General features: G+C 42.0%; 1 protein-coding gene across 1 annotated transcript in view; it reads left to right on the top strand.

Annotated features, from left to right (window-relative positions):
* The window catches only part of wdr11 (WD repeat domain 11), a 112,572-nt gene that overhangs the window by 70,347 nt on the left and 20,665 nt on the right, over positions 1 to 21,560 (top strand). Inside the window, exons 16-22 of the mRNA XM_080781806.1 lie at positions 1,075 to 1,222; positions 7,036 to 7,142; positions 7,513 to 7,627; positions 14,964 to 15,135; positions 16,563 to 16,671; positions 19,133 to 19,195; positions 20,262 to 20,327. Coding sequence (XP_080637932.1) covers positions 1,075 to 1,222; positions 7,036 to 7,142; positions 7,513 to 7,627; positions 14,964 to 15,135; positions 16,563 to 16,671; positions 19,133 to 19,195; positions 20,262 to 20,327 — 780 coding nt within the window. The remainder of the gene's footprint in view (positions 1 to 1,074; positions 1,223 to 7,035; positions 7,143 to 7,512; positions 7,628 to 14,963; positions 15,136 to 16,562; positions 16,672 to 19,132; positions 19,196 to 20,261; positions 20,328 to 21,560) is intronic.

Genomic DNA, 21,560 nt, shown 5'->3' with positions numbered 1-21,560 from the left:
AGACCGTTTTATCGTCAACAATTACAACGCATAGAGTGTAGCAGCGTGATCTCTCCGTTTATCACCTCCACGCCTGTCTGCTCCCAGCTGCCCTCACAGAGCCGCCAGGCCTGTGCCCACACTGCCAAGCTGTGTGCCCTGCTCCCAGCTGCCCTCACAGTGTGTGTGCTCACTGCCAAGCTGTGTGTCCTGCTACCAGCTGCCCTCACAGTGTGTGTGCTCACTGCCAAGCTGTGTGCCCTGCTCCCAGCTGCCCTCACAGTGTGTGCCCACACTGCCAAGCTGTGTGCCCAGCCAAAGCACCTGTTGATGACCCACTCACACCGTCGCAGCCACAGCCATTTTTATAATCTTAAAAAACTAGCCTAAAAAATCAGATCTGTCTGAAGTAAGTGGTGCTGTACTGTACTTTTCAGTATTGCGCACGATTCCATAGTTAACTGCGACCTTTGGTCGCAATAAATACATCTCCGCTACAATTTACGTGACTACATTATTTGTGGGTGAGTGTCGGGCCCCCGACAATAGTATTTAATAGTGTTTACAGAAGTGGTCATCATAAAAAAATATACCAGACAGAAAACGAGGCAACCAGGTTCTTACCGGAGACCTAAGTCAACAGAGTTAAAGCTGCTCCTGGCTCAGACATCAGATAAAACAAAGATCCAGGCGCTTGTGGTCCAAGCACTTTAGTAAAAGCTGCTCCCTCTTTTGACTCGAGTGCCTGGATCTCCCATGTATGTAATGTGTTATCTGAAAAATGTACCAGTCAACATCATACAATCTAACTCGGGAGAGTGCACAAAACGATGGTACATTTGTACACTCTGCGAATGAAATTAACACTCAGGATTTGGCAGTCTTTTTTTCTTTTCTTTGTTTTTTATTAATGTGAGGCTTATCGGAGTTTAGCAGTTCTTTCAAAGGCACTATGGGAAGCTTTTTAATTGATCAATTAAAAACATATTTTGATGATTGCAAATGTTCATACAGAGATGCCCTAGTTTATGCCATTGAATTGAAGTGTGTGTGTGTGTGTGTGTGTGTGTGTGTGTGTGTGTGTTGCCCTCACAGTCTCCTGCAGGATGCGGAGAGTAAGACTGAGACCAGTCAGAACATCTCTGCCAGGGAACACTTTGTGTTCACGGACACAGATGGACAGGTGTACCACATCACCGTGGAAGGCAACACGGTGAAAGATGGAGCGCGGATCCCCCCTGACGTGAGTCCATATTCACTGCAGCTCTTTATCGCATACTTTTTACTTCAGTAAAAGTATCAATACTGCAATATAGAAATACTTCGTTACAAGTAAAAGTCTTGAATTCAAAATGTACGTGGGTAAAAGTACTTAAGTATTGGTATCAAAATGTACCAAAAGTAGAATTTATGCAGAATGTCCCATTTCAAGTTTTCAAATGTTTGCACCATGAGTTGCACCACTCGGTTCACACGGGTGTGATTTTTTTTTAATTGATCACAACGGCAATCAGAATGCGGTGTAATAATAATAATAATAATATGGTGTAGATAAGCCTCGTTGTTCCATCCATCCACCGTAAAAATACAGAAAAGCGGGAATAAGTGAGTGAACCTGTGTCTAGCCAGCCACTATGGATTTTGCCTCGGAAAATAAATAGGAGAAGGAAGCATTTGTATAAATCTTTGCGTTGGAGTGGATGGGCTGGAGTTATTTTGGATCCCATGCTTTCCGGGTGTATTCTTCTCTGCAAGTTATAGCATCATTCATAGGTTAGCGAAGAGCGCCCTCTAGCGTAATCACTGAAAACACCAGATGACATAAATCTACGTCCATGGCAGTGAGTCAAGCGTCGGGTTTGAGACAACCTCACGTCACCAGACTTTCCACATCATGTGATCCGGTCTTTTAGGCCCTAAAATGATGATGCCCTTGATCACGTGGAATGTTGGGTTCTTCTGATTTGGGTTTGTGGTTCCTTGCCTGATGATTACAAATAAACCAGTGACTATAAACATGACATAAGTTACCATCCACTCCCAACCGGATCATAAACCCGAAAATGGTATGCATCCCAGGCTAGGTTGGCAGTCAATGTGTTTATTAATTTACCGCCCGCAGCAGCCTGCTCGTTACTCCTCAGGCCTCGAGGCCTTGATACAGAGGATTCATAGTACATTGGGTGAAGGATAAGATAATATATCATACATAAGATAGGCTAATGCCTAATACCAACCAGAGAGAAACAATTCGGAATAAGTGTTTAGATGCTGATATTCTATCTGATTATCAAAAAAGGTTCAACCACTCCTCTCAACCAGGATGAAGGTTCTTTCAGATCAGACTGCATCGGAATATTCTCTTCCAGTTTACAGGAGGCATTCCGGGCTGTCATTCTGGATATTAGTACAACATATGGGATTATGGGTCCATGTAAATCTGTTTGTAGAATATTATTAGGGTCCATGTAAATGCAGTTTCAGTGAGCAGTAAGCACTGCAGATGTTTCATGCTCTCCGCAATTTCCTTTAGATCTGTGTGTCCTGCCGGGCGCAACCTACTGCTTAAAGTTGATGGCATCCGACAACAGCAACAGTAAAGGCTCTCCGATAGCATAATTAACTAGAACTGCACTCTGTCGAGTGCATACTTGCTTGTTGCACACTAGTAGGCCATAAATGGCCTACTAGTGCGCAAGCAGAGCGCGCAAGTACTTTCGACCGCTACAAACTGTCAAATCTCAGTTTCTCTGTGAAGGAACGTTTGAAATGTTGATTAGGTTTAACTATTTGCTACCTACCTACTTTATGCATGTTACGTAATGACTACTTGTGCCTGATATGGCAGTGGTGCCAGATTACATACATGTATACATAAGAGCATTACCTTTAATTCTCCCAACACTAAAACATATCGTCATTACGTCACCATTGAAAACCAATTACACTCTGGCATTGGGTCCTTTAACCCACATCTTTATTACCGTACGTCATCATTGAGAGCTAGTTATACATATACATGTATGTATATGTAATTTGTAAGTTGATTAGCGGTATATTTTATGTTTATGTCATCATTGAGAGTTAGTTATACATATATATGTAATTTGTAAGTTGATTAGCGGTATACTGTGTTTACTTTGCGCCAAAATCCGTCCCAGCCAACCCGCCACTTTTGATACGTATGCAAATAAAACAGCAAATTGTGCCTGATTTGCTGGGACCAGGTTACATACATGTATACACAGGAACATTACCTTTAATCCTCCCAACACTAAAACATATCGTCACTACGTCACCATCGAAGACCAATTACACTCTGGCATTGGGTCCTTTAATCCACATATTTCTTACGTTATTATTGAGAGCTAGTTATACATATACACACCATGTACTCAGGTCCCAGCAAATCAGGCACAATTTGCTATTTTATTTTTACAAATTACATATATATAGTATATGTATGACTAGCTCTCAATGATGACGTAAGACATATGGTCATGTATGTAATCTGGTCCCAGCAAATCAGGCACAATTGCTGTTTTATTTGCATACGCATCAAAAGTGTCGGGTTGGCTGGGACGGTGCATACGGACCGGGAGAAACTATTACTTGCACGCTCTGTTTGCGCAAGTAATGATGAGTTAACTGGCTTGAGAGTGAAACCTTTTATGTATAAGTATAATGGCGTACCTTACGTCTTAACATTTCTTCAAACATATTGCAGTGGGAAAAAAGCTTATCTTCCTTCTTTATGGGCTACACCGCTACAGTGACTTGCCTATGCATCACTAATGCTATGCTAATGTGAGCTCTGCGGCCTGGGTGTCCTGGGAGGTGTGTGCGTGAGCTGCATGCATGTGGCAGAATGTCTGATCAGACCATTTTTGGGGGGACCTACATGGTCTACTTTTGTGGATGTAGTAAAAAAACATTGCACAGGCTTTCTGAAAAACTCTCCCACATTGGTGGGGTCTCATATCCTTACGCTATAGGTGCAGACTATTTGTCTTTGTTAGAGGGTTCCAACAACTTGGGATGCTGAAAAATGAGGCAAAAAAGGCTGGAAAAGTATTGTGGTGTAGGAGGAAGAAATAGAGTCCGCAGCACTGGTAAGGAAAACTCAGCTTCCACTGGTTTATTAATTCACGTTTCGATCACTGGGATCTTATACTTATCTCACAAAGTATTGTGGTGTTTCTGCTATAATTGGCAGCCGTTATATATGGCGGGGGCACTGCTACTCATACCCATAAAGTACTGAGTGACATGCCTAATGTACCTTGAAAACACATGCCATGATTTTGTAAGTGTAACTCTACTGCACCTATAATATGTGTTGTTTATGTGCACTGTCTGTGCTTAGCATTTTTTGAGTGGTGCAACCACAGACTGTGTCCCTGGGTATGTCCCTGTGTCCCTGGCTGTGTCCGAGCACGAAAATAGCGTTATGGCGTTTGTTCACCACCATGTGTCACTGTTGCACAGCCTAACACACAGACACACACAGGCCAGGGAGGAGGGCTTGTACAGCACAGTACAGTACAGTACACCACAGTACAGTACATTACAGCATAAGTACAGTACAGCACCACTCACTTCAGACGGGTCTGTATAACTGTTTCTTTGCCGAACGTGGTGGCGACAGTGGGACATTAACTCAATTATAAAATAAATTTGCATTCTCAGCATTAACCATTAAAATGGCCTGCATTTGTTAAGCAATTTCCAAAGCAATTTACAATGTGCACATTCACCCATTCACACACTGATGGCGGAGGCAACCATGAAAGGGAACCACCCTCATCGAAAGGAGTTATGGGTTCAGTGTCTTGCTCAAGGACGCTTTGACACTAAACCAGGAACGGATTGAACCTGGAATGTAACAGTTCTACTCTACCTCTTGAGCCACAGATGTCCCATGAAAGTGAGCTATCACCTAGTAAAGCTACCTGAGTGCATATTGTACAATGATTACCAATCCTCGGAATGCTCTCTAAACCATTCTCACAAGGCCGAGTCCTCGCTGTGTTTTTGCTGCTCTCTAGTTACTTGATGAGCCATGTAACTGGATAGATGATTTGAATGAACTTGCAAGTAAAATTTTGTTATGAAATGCCTACAGATCGCTGACTGCGATAATGGCGAAACATACGCTTCCAAATGTTAACTTATACGTTTCCGGGTTGAGTTCCAATGCACCATCTGCTTCAAATAACTTTATTGACATTGTCAATCAGTAGGTGTCCTACTTACGTGCAAGATCATTGCCGGGAGAACAATGTAGTGCCTCATAAAACTAGGATATTAACTAGGATGACCAGACAGTGGCCTTGTGGTTAGAGTGTCCGCCCTGAAACTGGGAGGTCGGGGGTTCGATCCCCGGCTGGGTCATACCAAAGACTGTAAAAATGAGACCCAATGCCTCCCTGCCTGGCACTCAGCATCAATAGGTTGGATTGGGTCAAATCAACTAATCAAATGATTCCTGTGTTAGACAAATCGTACGACTTTATGAACTTGATGAACCTAGCATTAGGATTTCATCAAGCCTTTGTTAACACATTCAGACCGTGGGACATGTGGAAACGTCATATGAAATTCAACCGATGGATCCAGAGGACGTACATACGTCCTAGCGCTATTATTGTATATCTATTTCCCTTGTTGCAGATTTTATCTTGTTGCACCAAGATAAAATATTATGAACACTTTTCATTCTATAATAAATATTTGTTCAATCTATTTGCGAGTTATCTCAGGGGTTCTCAACGTTTTTGGCTGGGGACCCCCGGAAATGCTTTGGCAATGTCTCACGACCCCTGCCCGGCCCCCCTTCCCACCCCCAATACAAATTGACCACTACAATAACCTTAATTATCATGACTAGTCTATCTCTCTGACAACCTATTGTTAATAGCTATAATTAATTAGACACAACAAGGCCTTTAATTGAACGTGTACTGACTCTCTGTGTCCTTGTTGCATCACCGGTGGTACGCTGTAAACTCCCAACACAACACAATTTCACTCACAAGTCACAACCCCTTACCATACAAACAAGGACATACACACACACACGTACGCACGTGCGCACATGCACGTAACATCCATGAACATCCAAGTAGTCATTCCGACTGAATCAATGCAGTGTGCAGGCAATTAATTATATAAAGTTGTCCTTTTTCTGAGCATTCTCTTCGATTGATTAAAAGTCTGTTCCACTAGCTGCGCCTCTTGCATGCCCTCGGACTGACAGCGAAGGTTTTCCTGGGGGATTTAAAGCGCTATCTGTGAAACGGCCAAAGTTTTCTACGCTGAGAGGATTTGCATATCCCAATAGGTTTTGTAGTGGGATGATGTAGGAGCTTCATATCTCTGTCAGGAAGCTGATGAAATTGCTCCCTTAAAGTTCCATCGTATCATTCAGCAGCAGTAGTGCAGCTGAAGGTGATCTGATCGTATCTTGTCTCGCCGGCACTTTGTCTTTCACTTCTGCATCATTTTGACTTTTGCCTTCTATTTATTCCTTTGTTTCCCGTTCACGTCCAGACACAAACAAACATCACATCTTATGGGGGTGATTTGTTGTTCATGTAATCGGGAATAGCTGTTGATAGATGTACATAAAGTATATATCCACTATATGCCCATATTGACTGCTGCAACACATTGTGAGCTTGTAGATCTGCTATTTTCAGCAAAGCGTAAAATAACTTATCTGGATCTCGGGTCCACTAGTCCCTTCCTAACATTTTAGTCTAGTTTTTATTTGTTGACAAAATTGTCAATATATTTATATTTAGTTTTAGTCATCATAGCTTACCGGTAGTTTTCATCAGTGAAAAAAGGTAGTCGACGAACATTTTTTGTCATAGTGTTAGTCGACGGAATCAACACTGGGCTTATTCAAAGTCTACATTATGTGAACATTATGGGACTGAATGGGAATGTGAGAGTGTGTACTGCTAGTGGGCTTCCCCTGCTTTGATCACATACTGTATGTACTGTATGCCCCTTCATCGTGTCTGACTGTAATCTCTTCCTGTATTGCAGGGCAGCATGGGCAGCATTGCATGCATCGCCTGGAAAGGTGATACACTGGTTCTTGGAGATGTGGATGGCAACCTCAACTTCTGGGACCTCAAGGCCCGTTTGTCCAGGTAACAGCTCATGCCTCTATTTATTTAGGAATAGGATAAAATCGAGGTGTCTGCAGTGAGTGATTAAGTGTGCCATTGATTGATTGAATAGCTTATTGAACATGAATGTAAAAACAGCAACAGAGTACAGTCAAACATTCAGTTCAAAAGGGATAGCATCACAAAAAGCTATGCAATCAATTCATAGACATGACATGATGAATAACAACAAAATGCAATATCATCAATAAAACTTTGTATTTCGCTAACCAATAATAGTGCAGAGGGGCGTCGCTCCAAATTTGGTGCCGCCAGTGTTAACACATTAAGTTTTCCTCTGTATGAAATGTGGTATACAAATAGCTTTGACTAACTTAACGTATTATTCCAGGGGGATCCCTACTCACCGTGGCTGGGTAAAGAAGATCCGCTTTGCCCCAGGAAAGGGCAACCAGAAGCTGCTGGTCATGTACACAGATGGGGCAGAAGTCTGGGACACCAAGGAGGTACACATTTGTAGAGAAAACACAAAAAAAGATACTAGAGCACGCACAATCGCACATCCACTAACTAAAACGCCAGATGCTGGGCTAAGGTAAATAATAGAAAAGAGAATAAGGTCCTCACACTGGACTTAGCTCCAAACTCAATAATTTATTTTCTCGCCACAGTGGACATGAGGCTTGAAACGTCATGTCCCCTGTGGTGAGAAAATAAATTATTGAGTTTGGAGCTCAGTCCATTATTCTCTTTTCATACATTTGTAGAGAACCATACAAGCCTCAGTCCCGCAGTACTAAAAGGGCAACACACACAGGCTGCAAACAGAGCGGATTTGTTACCACAAATGTGGCAGCCGTGCGGCAGCGCGCCGCGTCCTGTTGGTGCTTCTGGGCGGCACTTCGCTGGCATCGATACCGTGCTGCTACGCTGCACAGCCTGTGTGTGTTGCCCTGTGGGACAGTTTGAACTCATTGGACACTACCTAGGGGTACCAGTGCAAACTGTGTAGCTATACAGTTTTTCTCTCACAATACCGTTTGTGCTTTTCCCTGGATGTACCACGTTGGAGGAGCCTGGGCTGGATGATGGGGAGTTATCTATTCTTGCTAACTGCTAGACCAGTTAGCTAGATAACTTAAAGTTTTAAGAAATGTAAAGCTAATGTTGCACCTTTCATAATTAGTTGTATAGATTTTAAGGTAATTGAGCTGACTGCTCATACGATATGATATGATATAGTACTTTATTGTCAGTTTGCGCTGAAATTAGTTTTGCGACCCAGCGGCCTTGTATGCAACACACAGTGTACACATTTGACATAACACAGGACAACAAATAAAATACAGTTACATACATAGAAACATAAGAGCAGAGAGCAATTTCCACAGCTCAGTCATACAGGTATGTACACTCCATAGGACATTCATTTTGAGTTGATGAGGTGATGTTTAGCATTTTAAAGCAGTGTCCTCTCCACGTATGAGGGCTCGCTGCTGATTGAGATTATAGATTGTCAATGTTCGTAGCTAATTAAAAAAAACATATTCAGAGCTAGAGCCCAGCAATGTTATTCGGGATCGATTTCTTTCAGAGAATTACATCTCCAACGGCGCAATTCGAATCCCTCCGGCCGTCCCTCTTAATTATGGCCTCAGTTCAGATCATAAAACCCGCAAAATAGAACCGGAGTCCTATTCATACATGTTCAAGACTGACTACCATCTACACAAGAAGTCAACTTTTTACAGCAGTTCTCTTTGATGGAAAAATAACAGAAGAAATGGCTAAACTTTTAGGCAAAATGAAAAGCATCTTCTGACTTCCCGTATCAGTAGTGGGGAGTATCATGGCTGGTTATGACAGTTCCCCCTAGCCTTCTCTACTACAGTACAGGGGGGTTCGTCCAAAGATACCGTCTCTGATTCAGTTATGCACAGCGACTCTGCCCACCCACCACTTTGACGTGGCCATCCGACATAAATGCCAATCCCCATGGCGCCGCAACTGTGCTGCCGTCTCTCTCTGTTGAAGTAAATATCTGTTGAAAAGGGATCAAAATGAAATGATTGTGACATGTATCTGTGTTGGGAGCCCCTCGAAAACGAGATGGTACATCTCAAGGGGTCTTTTTTCCTAATAAAGAAACTTGAATCATCACATGAATAAAATGGGTGTTAGCTGAGTTGCTGCTGTCTCACAGCAATGGCCACAAACCATGTGGATCGATGGCTCAAGTTATCCTTTTCAGTGGTTCTGTAGTACTGTACTTAATTAGTAAAACAAATTGTATTTGTGTTTTACTTGAGTATTTCCAATTTCCAATACTTTTACTTCTACTCCGCTACATCTCTGAGCATTTTGTACTTTTACTCCACTACATTAATTTGAAAACGTTAGTTACTAGTTACTTTGTAGATTTTGATTATTATTACAAAACATACATGAACCAGTTCAGCCATGCAGTATACTGTACATTTAGGCCATTTGAAAACAAGCTCACAATGCGTCACGATGCGACACATTGTGAGCTTGTAGATCTGCTATTTTGAAATGATTTGTATACATTTGAAAACTTGAAATGAGTAGGCCAGGGGCACACTGGTAGTGAGCTGTGAGGATATTGCATTTGCACCCCCAAATAATTGATAAAACACTTTAATGATAACCGAACATCTTCTTTATAGCCTTGAAAAGTAAGGTTTCATTGCGATAGGAACTTAAAGTATATCCAAGTCGGAAGTCGGAACACAATCTATTCTATATTGATTAATCATAACGTTCTCTGAAAATGCACGTGGCCCACCCATCTGACCACTTAACACAGCTGCCGATAGAGGCTGCTATATATTACGTTTTGAATAATGTTCAAGTTGTCCCTGATCCAGAAAGGGCTGATCTATTATACCGTTTTTCATTGTTAGGTGCTGGTGAGGGTCACTTTCTTCTTTTGTTCATTGACTAAGTGCTCTGAATTCCTCATAAATTAATGAACAGACTCTTAAATCAACCGGATTAAAATATAAAAATAATCTGTAATTACTGAATAGCCTGTGTCATTGACTGACACCCCCACCCCCTGCATAATTGATCGATTCTAGCAGAGCAGCACCTCATAACTCAGATGAAACGAAATGGTCTGGAAAGTTTCTTTTTCAGGTATGTATTTAAGCAATATTACACGAGAGGGTGTTGTTTAACGTGATTATTGCCACGACAGTGATGCGGTAGGGGAACGAGACGAAGTCAAGTTCCGCAAGCATCACTGAAGTGGCAATCACGTTAAACAACACCCTTGAGTGTAATATTGCTATTCTACAACAGTTACCCTTAAAACAAAGAGAAAAAATATTTTTTTAATGACAGATGTAGTCACTACGACCACAAATGTCCAAAGAAACTAGCTAGCCTAGCCACCGAGTTTGCTAGCGCTCTGGGAGAACAGAGCAGCTGAATTCTTTGTTTTGATTAGTTGGTGAACAGTGCTGGTTAAACCACCGGCTAGAAGGCTGTTTCAACCAATCAGATTGCTTCCTCTTAACGACCTGTTGTAGAATTGAATTTGTTGTATGTGTCTCCATGGGACTGTAATTGTCCCTAAACAACAATGTCAGTATGTCACAAAAGGTCTCTCTAATGTTGCATTCACACAGGCAGATGCGAACGATACAAAGCTACAAAGCTACACAGCATATTTGTGGCTTTGTATCTTTGTAGCTGAAGTTGAAACCAGCTACAAAGATGCAAAGCTACACAGCGTATTTGTGTCTTTGTATCTTTGTAGCTGAAGTTGAAGCCAGATCAACTGTAGCTGTTGTAGCTTTTGCAGCAGCTACAAACGTCTCATGTATCGTTGCATCTTGACGTCGCTGGCTTCCATTGAAAATAAATGGTAGACTGAATCTTTGCATCTGCCCGTGTGAACGCAGCATAAAGGTTAAACGCTTTCCGCGGACACTCATAGAATTATCCGTAATATGAATAGATGGATGGATACACTCTCTGTAAATCTGTTTTCCACAATGGTCTTTTTTTCTCTCTGGGATGGCTACTTTCTCAGTGCAGCCTTCATTATATGTTATATGTCCTTTATGTCTACCTTGTATTCCAGGCTTTCCAACTCATCACTCAATCTAATATCTAATATAGATATTATATAATATAATATAATATAGACCAGCCTCCCGCTGTTCCCCATGCATGTTAAACAGCAAATCTAGTTAAGAGGCGAGCGTGTAGGCGCTTAGAGAACACTTAAAATATATGGAGGCACATATGAGTCTGGACAAAGATGGATGCTCTGGTGCATGACTGCAAATCACGGAGGTGGGGAACATAAAGAAATGGGGGCTGGGTGGGTGTGTTGGGGGAGTCCCCTATGGAGTATGAAGGGAGAAATGCATTTCTATGGGGATCCAAAATGAGATCTCCACTCCCCTGTGGTAAAAGCAGACAACAGATGTGGAGAAAGCTGCCGAGGGGGAAAGTAGAGAGCGACAGCCATAGATGAGAAAGGGAGAGAAGGCGAATCAAATGGAGAGATATCTGAAATGCACCAGTGCTTCGCTGACGGCTGCATTGTAATGGCTCCCATACAGCCCCTAAATAAGCCAGAGAAAGGGGCTTTGAAAATGCCATATTGACTGACTTAAAGTCCCCATGACGTCAAAATCAATGTTTAAGTTTGCTTACTGTATATGTCTTGGGCTTAACCTTTTTTTTGACAAACAAAGGTTGTTTTTCAGGTCTCTGTAATGGTATTTTAAGATGTTCGGAGGACAATAAAACAACACGTTTATATAGTTGCAGGTCGGCTATTTTAAAATGGCCGAAATGTATATAGGGGCCCATAGCACTTACTCTACCCTAGATAGCACTTCTGTAGACTTAGATAGCATTTGAAACAGACTTATAGCATGTTATGTAGACAGCACTAGAATTGCATTGTATATAGTCATAGCACGCCATAGTACATATGTATAGCATAGTAGTATATATGTAAAGTTTATACGTATAAATTTCATTATATAGATATTCCACTGTTACTTTCTTAGCTTACACATGTTTCATGATGAATGTTTTTATGTGATGTATTCCCATGCTTTTGTTCTTGCTTAATGTAAGTCTCTCTGGATTAAGAGCGTCTGCTAAATGCCTAAATTGTAAATTGTAAATTGTAGGGGCTGAAGTCATTAGTGTATGTTTTGTAATAATAATAAAAATCTACAAAGTAACAAAAGTAAAATAATTATAGTGAAGTAAAAGTACAATATTTGCCTGTAGTGGAGTAGTAGTAAAAGTATTTGAAATTGGAAATCTTCAAGTAAAGTACAAATACCTCAAAGTGGTACTTAAGTACAGTACTTAAGTAAAAGTACTGAATTACTTTCCACCACCGAACACAGCTTCTATCCCTCTACCACCACTGGTTAATGCAAATATTGGCTTATTAAGCCAGTTTTTAGCCTCTGGTTCTGTCAGCTTAGTATGCACCAGTAAGACGCGCAAACGCGGGAAGCGAACGCAGCTGAGACCCTGCAGATCATGTCTGTCTGTCTGTCTGTCTGTCTATGTGTCTGTCCCGCTGTTTGGACCTGGCCCCTTTTGTGCCCATATATGGAGCTGATGATGCAACACACTCCATATTTGGACGTATAGCGGGACAGACAGACAGACAGACAGACAAACACACAGACAGACATGATCTGCTAGGTCTCATAGTAAGTGCTCACTGCATTCGCAATCACTGCGTTCGCAATCACTGCGTTCGCAATGACATGATAACCAACAGCGAGTTGTAAGGCTATTTTCTCGCACAATTGTTGATAAGAGATGTGATGAAACGGATCATGGTTTTTTTATATCGAGCAGCTACATTAAATGATGGAGAGTTGGTAACCACATGGGCCCTTATAGATCTTTAACTCTTGAGTGTAAAATGAAACCAAATGTACCTGTACGAGTCCATTTGGTTTAATGTTATGCTCTCAAGAGTTATTTGTTAAACATCTGCGTCAGCTAATTTACAAGAAGTCTACACAATTAGAGAATGTAGAAGAATAGCTATTTTGATAAACGTTTGCCTGTTATCTCTCCTAATGGTACAACATCAATACAGCATGGAATTATGGACAATCTTATCCAACAACCACAAAATATCCTTTAGTTTTGGGTCTGAGAGGGGTGTAACAATACATTTTAACAGTGAACAGCGTAGAATATTGGATTAAATAGCAGGGAACGTGGGTTATGCAGTAGACCTGTTAAGGGAAAGATTTATTAGTATGGATATAAGTATGAGTAAACAGTGATTCTCTGGCAAATAGATGGACATTGTATTTGAACACACATATGGACAAACCCACGCCTTGACATGAACGCAGAGAATACACACATTTATCAATAGACCAAGTGTAGCTATATGGAATGGAAAAGTAATTAAACCCATTAAGTACTTAGTATTGATTCAATTGATTATTTACAACGATTCAATACCGATTATTTCCATCGCAAAACGGTACGATACAAAGTCAAATGGTACGATACAATATTTGCTGTTTACATATCTTTCGATACAGTTACTATACCGTTACACCCCTAGTAGGGACACTGGCTCTCTTGAGGCAATGCAGACAAAAATAATTGCTATTGTGGGGACCGGGTTTGCTCCACTGCAGGTCTTTTTGCCACCGTAAGCCCCAGACTTTCGGCAGTGTGTGTCAGACAAGCTGTCCTGTCCGGCACTAACGATCCATTCAATCAACCCGCACCACTCACCAGCCACTTGTTATTTCAATCAAATCATTGTCATTTTCTCTGAATTTTATAAAGGGTAGCAGGGGTTGATTGGGGTCTCGACAGTGTCACACAAAGATACAATTTAGTGGTTTCTTCACGCCTCACAACCCCTCTGGGTCCTCTCCGTAGTGTTGATTTTGTCAAAAAGCTTAAATTCACTCTGGGTTTCTTCTACAGATTGAAGGCTTGTTTTGCTTGTTCAGCTCGTAAAAAAACTGGTCATTGGTCTCTTTGTGTCCCAATTGGATTATGGTGATACCATTTATAGGTTTTCCTGCTCCTCAACCTTGACCAAATTGGATCCCTTTGTACGTACCATGATGCATTGAGATTCATAACAAATGCACCTTTCAGAACACATCACTGCACGTTGTATGCTGCAGTCGGTTGGTTCTCATTGGCAGCTCGCAGGCTTCAGCATTGGCATATTCTCATTTATAAAGCCATTCTGGGTGACCTGCCGTCTTACATTTCATCCAAATTCGACCTGGTCCAAAATGGCCTAAACCTCAGGTCAAATGCTTGGCTGCGGTGTGTAGTACCAGCATTCAAATCAGAGGGTGGTAAAAAATGTCTGGCCTTCTTTGGCCCTTGGTCGTGGCATGATCTACAGTCCAGACTAAAATTGGCTTTGAAAATCCCCTTGAGAAGTTTAAAAAGGATCATCTTTGATGTACAATCCAACACTTGCACATGTTTGGATATGTACTAGCCTATGTTCATGCCTATATATTTATTATATAGGCTCAGATCGTGGAGATTGTGTATATGGTGTATTTTGCCCTGCTACTAAAAAGTAGGACAGGTGACTTGTTGTATTTATGCATAGGTACTTTAAGGTGTATTATGGTTGTATTTGCTGGTTCAAAATGTAACATTGACGATGTGGTATTGAAGTGTAATTTTTATTTCTGCCTCAGTTCCCACTTGTAAAAGAGACTCAGTCTCAATAAGTTAAATAAAAATAAATAAAAATTGTCGACTAAAATGATGACGAAATGCTGTCAAAGTCAACACTATAGTCCTTCCCTGGATCTCCTGCAGGTGCAGATGGTGAGCAGCATAAGGATCGGTCGGAACGTCAACTACCGCATCCTGGACATCGACTGGTGCACGTCGGACAAGGTGGTGCTGGCCTCGGACGACGGTTGCATTCGAGTGCTGGAGATGGCCATGAAGTCTGCCAGCTACCGCATGGACGAGCAGGACCTCACCGGTAACACAGTGGCCTCTATGCACACAGAATAAATACAGTAAAGGTCCCTACACACCGGACACGTTTTCGGATTTTTTTCCCGTCGGTTTTCCGTCAAACGCGTCCAGTGTGCAACCACCTTTACTCTTCCTACTTCCGGGCAAGGAAGCTTACGAGGAATTGTCGCCAGCATCATTCTCTCTACCCTGCAATTCCAGCCGGCAGGTTCATCTCACTCGGTGGCAAACTGCGGCCGAAACTCTGGTGGAATACGGTATATTGGAGTCAATGGAGCCGAGTGGACAAGCATATGAACAAACACTATTTCTGAATGATTGGGACCTTTATAAAATACTCGGCTCAGGAAAATAAAAGAAGACATATAACACATCATTGCCTGCTGTGTTGCTTTCCGATGTGTACACTGTCATTTTATAGACATTTTATAGAGCACAAAGTATGTTTCTGTATGTGCCAAGTATCGCAAAACTGTCACCGTTTCCTGTCTGGCAACCAAATATCGCGATACCTCTGAGACAAACTATATCTGTCGCTGTTTAGCTGCCGCAATAAAATTATGTACTGTGCACATCGAACAGCAAGTGTTTATAAAACAACCTGTGATATGTCTTCTTTTATATTCCTGTACCAATTATATGACAAAAGTCTCAATCGTCCATAAATAATGTCTGTTTACAAGCTATCCAGCGGGCTCACATCCACTGCCATGTATTTCATCGAACTTCCGGTGCGAGAATTGCCACCGATGAGTGTCATGGCGTCCAGTCACGTGACTTCATGTCTTCTTCCTTTCATAATCGTCCTTGCTTCCGGGCCACTTCCCTACATCCTTCACAGGTGTTACCAATAATACTAATTAAGGCTCTGTTCCATTTAGTGTGCAGTGGTTCTCAAACCTTTACATTTCAAGGACCCCCATAACTCTGAGCCAGAGTTACACACCCGTACGGGGCCATTTGTAACCCATTCAAGGACACTTTCAGACCCACTGGTGTAGCATTGTTTCCAGTGAGCCAACACGCACAATAACAGCACCCTGACTTTGTTTGTCCAGAATGGAACAGGACCTTCACTATTGTCAGCGGTTACACCTGTGAAGGAAGCAGGGAAGGGGCCCAAGTTCTTTCCAATGTAGCGTGCATGCATATAGCCCATTGCAGTTGATAGGAAAAGTGATGGATATTTTGTGTGTGTGTGTGTGTGTGTGTGTGCGTGCAATGGCACTGTTTTACCGATGCCTGTATAGGCTGGACACTATTACAATTAATTATGTTAACATGCATTATCACCACTGAAGGAGACGAGGGCTAATGTTCTTATTTCATTGTTGCTGTATATCTGGGGACCTCTGTCAGACCCAGTGTGGTGTCTCTACCTGCTGCTAATGTTCTTAATTCATTGTTGCTGTATATCTGAACCTCTGTCAGACCCAGTGTGGTGTCCCTACCTGCTGCTACCCCGAGCTGCCCTCACCCTGAAGGCCTTCCTGCTGCTGCAGCCATGGTCAGGATCCTTCACCATGGACATCACTCAAGTGTAGGTGTAACCTCTTATCATGGAGTTGGACCATATCAATTGACCATATTGATTAGTGATTATTGATTCCTTCTCCTCAAGTATGACGCAAGAGCAAAATGCTCATTGTCCAGGAGGAGGGTATCAAACCATTTGATTGTCTGTCTGATATTATCAGCAGTTGCACAATGTGTACTGTAGCGTACGTTACATTCTACACATGCTCACATCAGAATTCGGGAACAAACAAATGTGTTTTTTGTTTATATTTGTTATTTTACCATGAAGAAACGCAGGCCCGTGGGGACCTGTGAACCAGGAGAAGGGGTTAAGTGTCTTAACTCTCAACAATTCGGCATTGATGTCACGGCTGTCATGGTCTGTCGAGTGTGATGAGACGGTGCCGTGCTAACACACCCTAACACTCGGGTTAATGTTGCCATAAAGGAAATGCCAATTACCAGCAGTGTAAAACGCACTCCATAAAGCCATAGGTCATCATGGGAATACAAAAAATCACCCTCATGTGACGTGAGGGCTGCCTGGTAATGTTGAAATGAAGCATGATTTTGACTTTTAGAAGCCTGCAAAAAATTGTGGCAGAGTTTCATTTATTGTAGATTCACTGCCACTATACTATAATACACGTTACGAGACATGAATGCAGTGTGTTATTGTATAAAATAAAATCACACCCGTGTGAAGTGAGAGGCGCTCTTATCATCGTACATCATCATGACGTAGAATAGACGCTATGGCGTAAAATTCATTGTCAATGGGAATTTAATGTTTGTGTAGGACAACGTTGGTTGTGGATACACACACCAAAAGCTGGATATAGGAGCGGCAAAAATCAGTCACAAGATGTATTTAATATTGGCCACATGACAACATTACGTTGTCACGTCCGAGCTGGCAAATTATTTTTGTTAAAGGTGCTCTAAACAAACATTTTTTTCCATAGATCGACGTGGCTGCTATTATGACGTAATTTCAAAAGCCATGCATTGGAAGGGCTCGCGCCCCTCAGAAACTTTACACTGAAGAGGTCTGGCCTTTTATGGTAGATGCCTCTTAACTGCAACCTGACGTTATCCCCATTTAGCAGACCTTTGGCATTATTGAGCTTTTCCTCCATCCAGCGCACACCCTCCTGCCCCAACATCTTGCTTATGATAAAAGCACTGATAAGTTATATTGCCGGTGCTCTTGTGGATGCAGTCTAACCTCGACATAAATATTAGATGAGAGCGATCTTATTATTTCTCAGTCTGACTGATTTCAGACAGAGAAAAGGCTCTGAGCCAGTGGATTAAAGTAACCAAGTACTGTAGTTAAAGGACCTATAACATAAAATTCAACCTTTTCCATTTATTTTGTGTTTTTGGGGCTCCCATATGTGTTTTCTATCCCCACAAATAACCAATTTTGAACAATCAGGCTTTCATATCATATACAGTAGGCGCTTTAATGCAAATTGCTCTCAGGAACAGCTCAACTGATTTTGTCCTCATCGTGATGTCATCAATGTCACCCTACTTTATATAATTCCTCCTCTTCTTCAGTCTTCAGTTCCAAATTTGCATTTCCACTTTGTTTACAATGTCCACCATTGTTGATTTTCCAAGCTGGCATGGAATGGAAACAAGCCTGGTTTTATCTAGCATCAGTATTATAATGACTCAAATTTGAAATACTCTGCATATCAGCACCCCCACCACCTCAGGACATTGTGTTACTGCAGCTAAAACTGCTTTCAAAGTCCAGAAAGAAATGGACTGGTGTGGTGATTGAGGCTCAAACCATTAGAAATAACTTTGAGGACATAAACAATATGATATTAAATATTAAAAGTAGTTTTAAAATGCATGTTATTTGCGCTTTAAGAAAAATGTTGAGGTACTCAGAGGCAAACATTGTACTTTTACTCTACTGCAATCATTTGAAAACTGATCATTACATCATTACAAAACCACATCAGCCCTACATGTAAATACAATAGCCAATCTACAAGCTCAAAATGCTGCGCATCACGACGCACTGTGAGCTTGTAGATCTGCTATTTTCAAAAGAGATATATATATATATATATATATATATATATATATATTCAAAAGATATATATATATATATATTATACATTTGAAAACTTGTGTAATGGGACATCTGCATAATATGTACTTTCTACGTTTGGTACTTTAAGTATTTTGATACCAATACCTTTTTTTTTTTTTTTTATACTTTTGTACTTTTACTCAAGTACATTTTTAATTCAGTGCATTTAACGTGCAAAACGAAGTATTTCAATATTTCAGTATGGATACTATTACTTAAGTAAAACATGTGAGTACTTTTCCCACCACTGCTCTGAGCTGCCTACGGAACGAACCTCTGTCCAGGGTTTACATGTTGGGGAGCATCATAGCATGGGATGGTCTTTGTAGCATGCTGAGATTGAGCCCTCTCTCTCCCTCTCTTCCAGGGACTACACTGAAAAAGAGGAGATAAAGGGGCTGATCCAGGAGCAGCTCAACGCTATGTCTAAGTGAGTTATGACTCTATGCTGTCTTCTAAAGCAGCAGCACAAGGCCTTCTCTTGGCACACGCTGGGAGAACTAGTCTGATAGTGCCTTGTTTGTTTCGGAGCTGGCCAGAATGTGACAGCATGAGTTGGGGTGCGTGCGTGCGTGCGCACATTTAGTTTATGTGGGTTTCTATTTTTATTGCAGTACTGTATGCTTGTGTGGGTTTATACATGCATGCTTGTTTGCTTTAGTGAATTCACACAGGCACGGCCTGTGCAACTATGCTTGGTTTAATTTACTGAAGCACATGTATGCCTTCACTGGGCCATGTGCCTGCGGTGTGGGCGTGCACGGCCGTAGAAGTGAGCTGTGTCCTTTTGCATTCACAACTCAGGACTTCCAGATGGGTGTCTTCAGCCAGGCTCCCTCCCTCACCAACAGCAATCCAGTGTTTTTCTATTTTAGTTTTAGTCATAGTCTTTGGAATGAAACTTTGTTTAGTTTTAGTCATAATAGTCACCTGAAATGTTTTACTGTTAGTCTAGTTTTAGTCAACTAGATATCATAACATTTTAGTCGACTAAATCTATGGTTGATTTAGTCGACTAAAATGTATTTTGGCGGGCCTTGATGCCGTCGTAATGGATGATTTTACACTTGGTCTGTGACGCGCTGTGAGCTTGTAGATCGGCTATTTTCAACATGCAACAAAATGTAAAATTACTTGTCTTTTTCTTATACTGGATCTCTTGTCCACTAGTCCCTTGCAACCGTTTTTATTTGTTGACGAAACTGTCAATATATTTAGTCTTAGTTTTAGTCACCGTAGCTTAGTTTCCATTTAGTTTCCATTTAGTTTTCGTCAGTGAAACATTTTCCGTCATCGTATTCGTCGACGAAAACAACACTGCAGCAATCCCTTTGTCTTTAGACAGCGACGAGCTCAGGCAGCTATATGTAGCTGACAGATAAGCAGCAGACCCTCCCACCATCAGCGTGCGTGCGTGCATGCGCATGCTGAAGTGTAATTGGCTGTTAACTGTGTTGTTGTGATTTCTGTGACTACTATTTGGCTCCCCCACGCAGCGACATGAAGAGCGTGCTGCAGGACCCCGAGCTCAACCTGCTGCAGCGCTGCCTGCTCGTCTCGCGGTGAGTCGCCGCTCGCCGTCGTTGCACGGCCTCATGGGTAATTGGTGTGTGAATTGTGAAATGATGGCCGTTGACCATAAACAACATGTCACCGTGAAGGTAAGACCACACGATAATGCCCGATTTATATTTGGTTGCACATCAGTGTTGTGCACGGAAATACCAGATCTACAAGCTCATGACGTGTCGCACCGCGACACGTCGTGAGCTTGTAGATCTGGTATTTTCGGCATGAGACAGCGGAGACACCCAAGTGTCAATCAGGCTTCACGCACCGCTTCGTTTCGGGTCACGGTTGTGGTACCATAACCGTTGGCGGTCAGAAAACATGACATCATTTCTTATGTTTTTGAGTGGTGCAACCACTCCTACAACCAGCAATGTCCGTGTACCTGTTTGTTTGTGTACCTGAATGAGCACGAGTATGTGACTTATTTATACCAGTAGGGGGCGCCAGAAACAGAGGGGTAGTGCTGTGTCTAATGTGAGAGAGAGAGAGTGAGAGTGAGAGAGAGAGAGAGAGAGAGAGAGAGGGGGGGGGGGAGTGGGAGGGGAATTGCACCACTCAGTTCACACGTGTGTGATTTTTTATTTACTTGTAAAAGAGACTTTATAAAGTCTCTTTTACAAGTAAAGTACCCTCACAAATACCATGCAGTAATGCTGGTCTCTAAAACTGCCTCCCCCTGGCCAGCCGGGGCGCCTGATGGAGGGGAAGGAACTGGTTGGAATAACGTATTCCTTCCACACGCTACGTCCAACCGGGGAATGCCTGTAGAGCCCAGGATTACATTAGATACAAATGTAACCCATTGGGTGAAACAATGGGTTACAAAAAAATTAAATGAAGCAAGACATCACAATGTCTGACAGTGACTTGAGGGATTTATGTTCTTCTGGCTGGCTGGCTGGCTGTCTGTCTGTCTGTGGCTGGCTGGCTGGCTGTTTTGAGAAGTGCGGCAGACGGCAGTCATAATGCACTTTTTCAACTTGTCAGTTTCTGTGTTTGGCCTGACAGATTGGGATGTAATAACTAGACGCGGTGGTGGTGTACACCACTCTTCTGCATCTCCACACAATGCATGACAGGCGAGGGAAATGTCGACAAGCCTCATTTCTTGCGTCTTCTTCGCCCCAGTTTTTAATTTCCCACCGGGCAATGCCTAGAAGAGTTATTCTGAGCTGAACTGTAATTTTTCCCTGTTTTTTCCATTGCATTATTAAACCCTTAAT

The sequence above is a fragment of the Protomyctophum bolini genome (assembly GCF_963924005.1).
Source record: "Protomyctophum bolini genome assembly, chromosome: 14".
Classification (NCBI taxonomy): Eukaryota; Metazoa; Chordata; class Actinopteri; order Myctophiformes; family Myctophidae; genus Protomyctophum; species Protomyctophum bolini.
The sequence above is the reverse complement of the archived record's forward strand: the minus strand, read 5'-3'. Positions and strand labels throughout refer to the sequence as shown.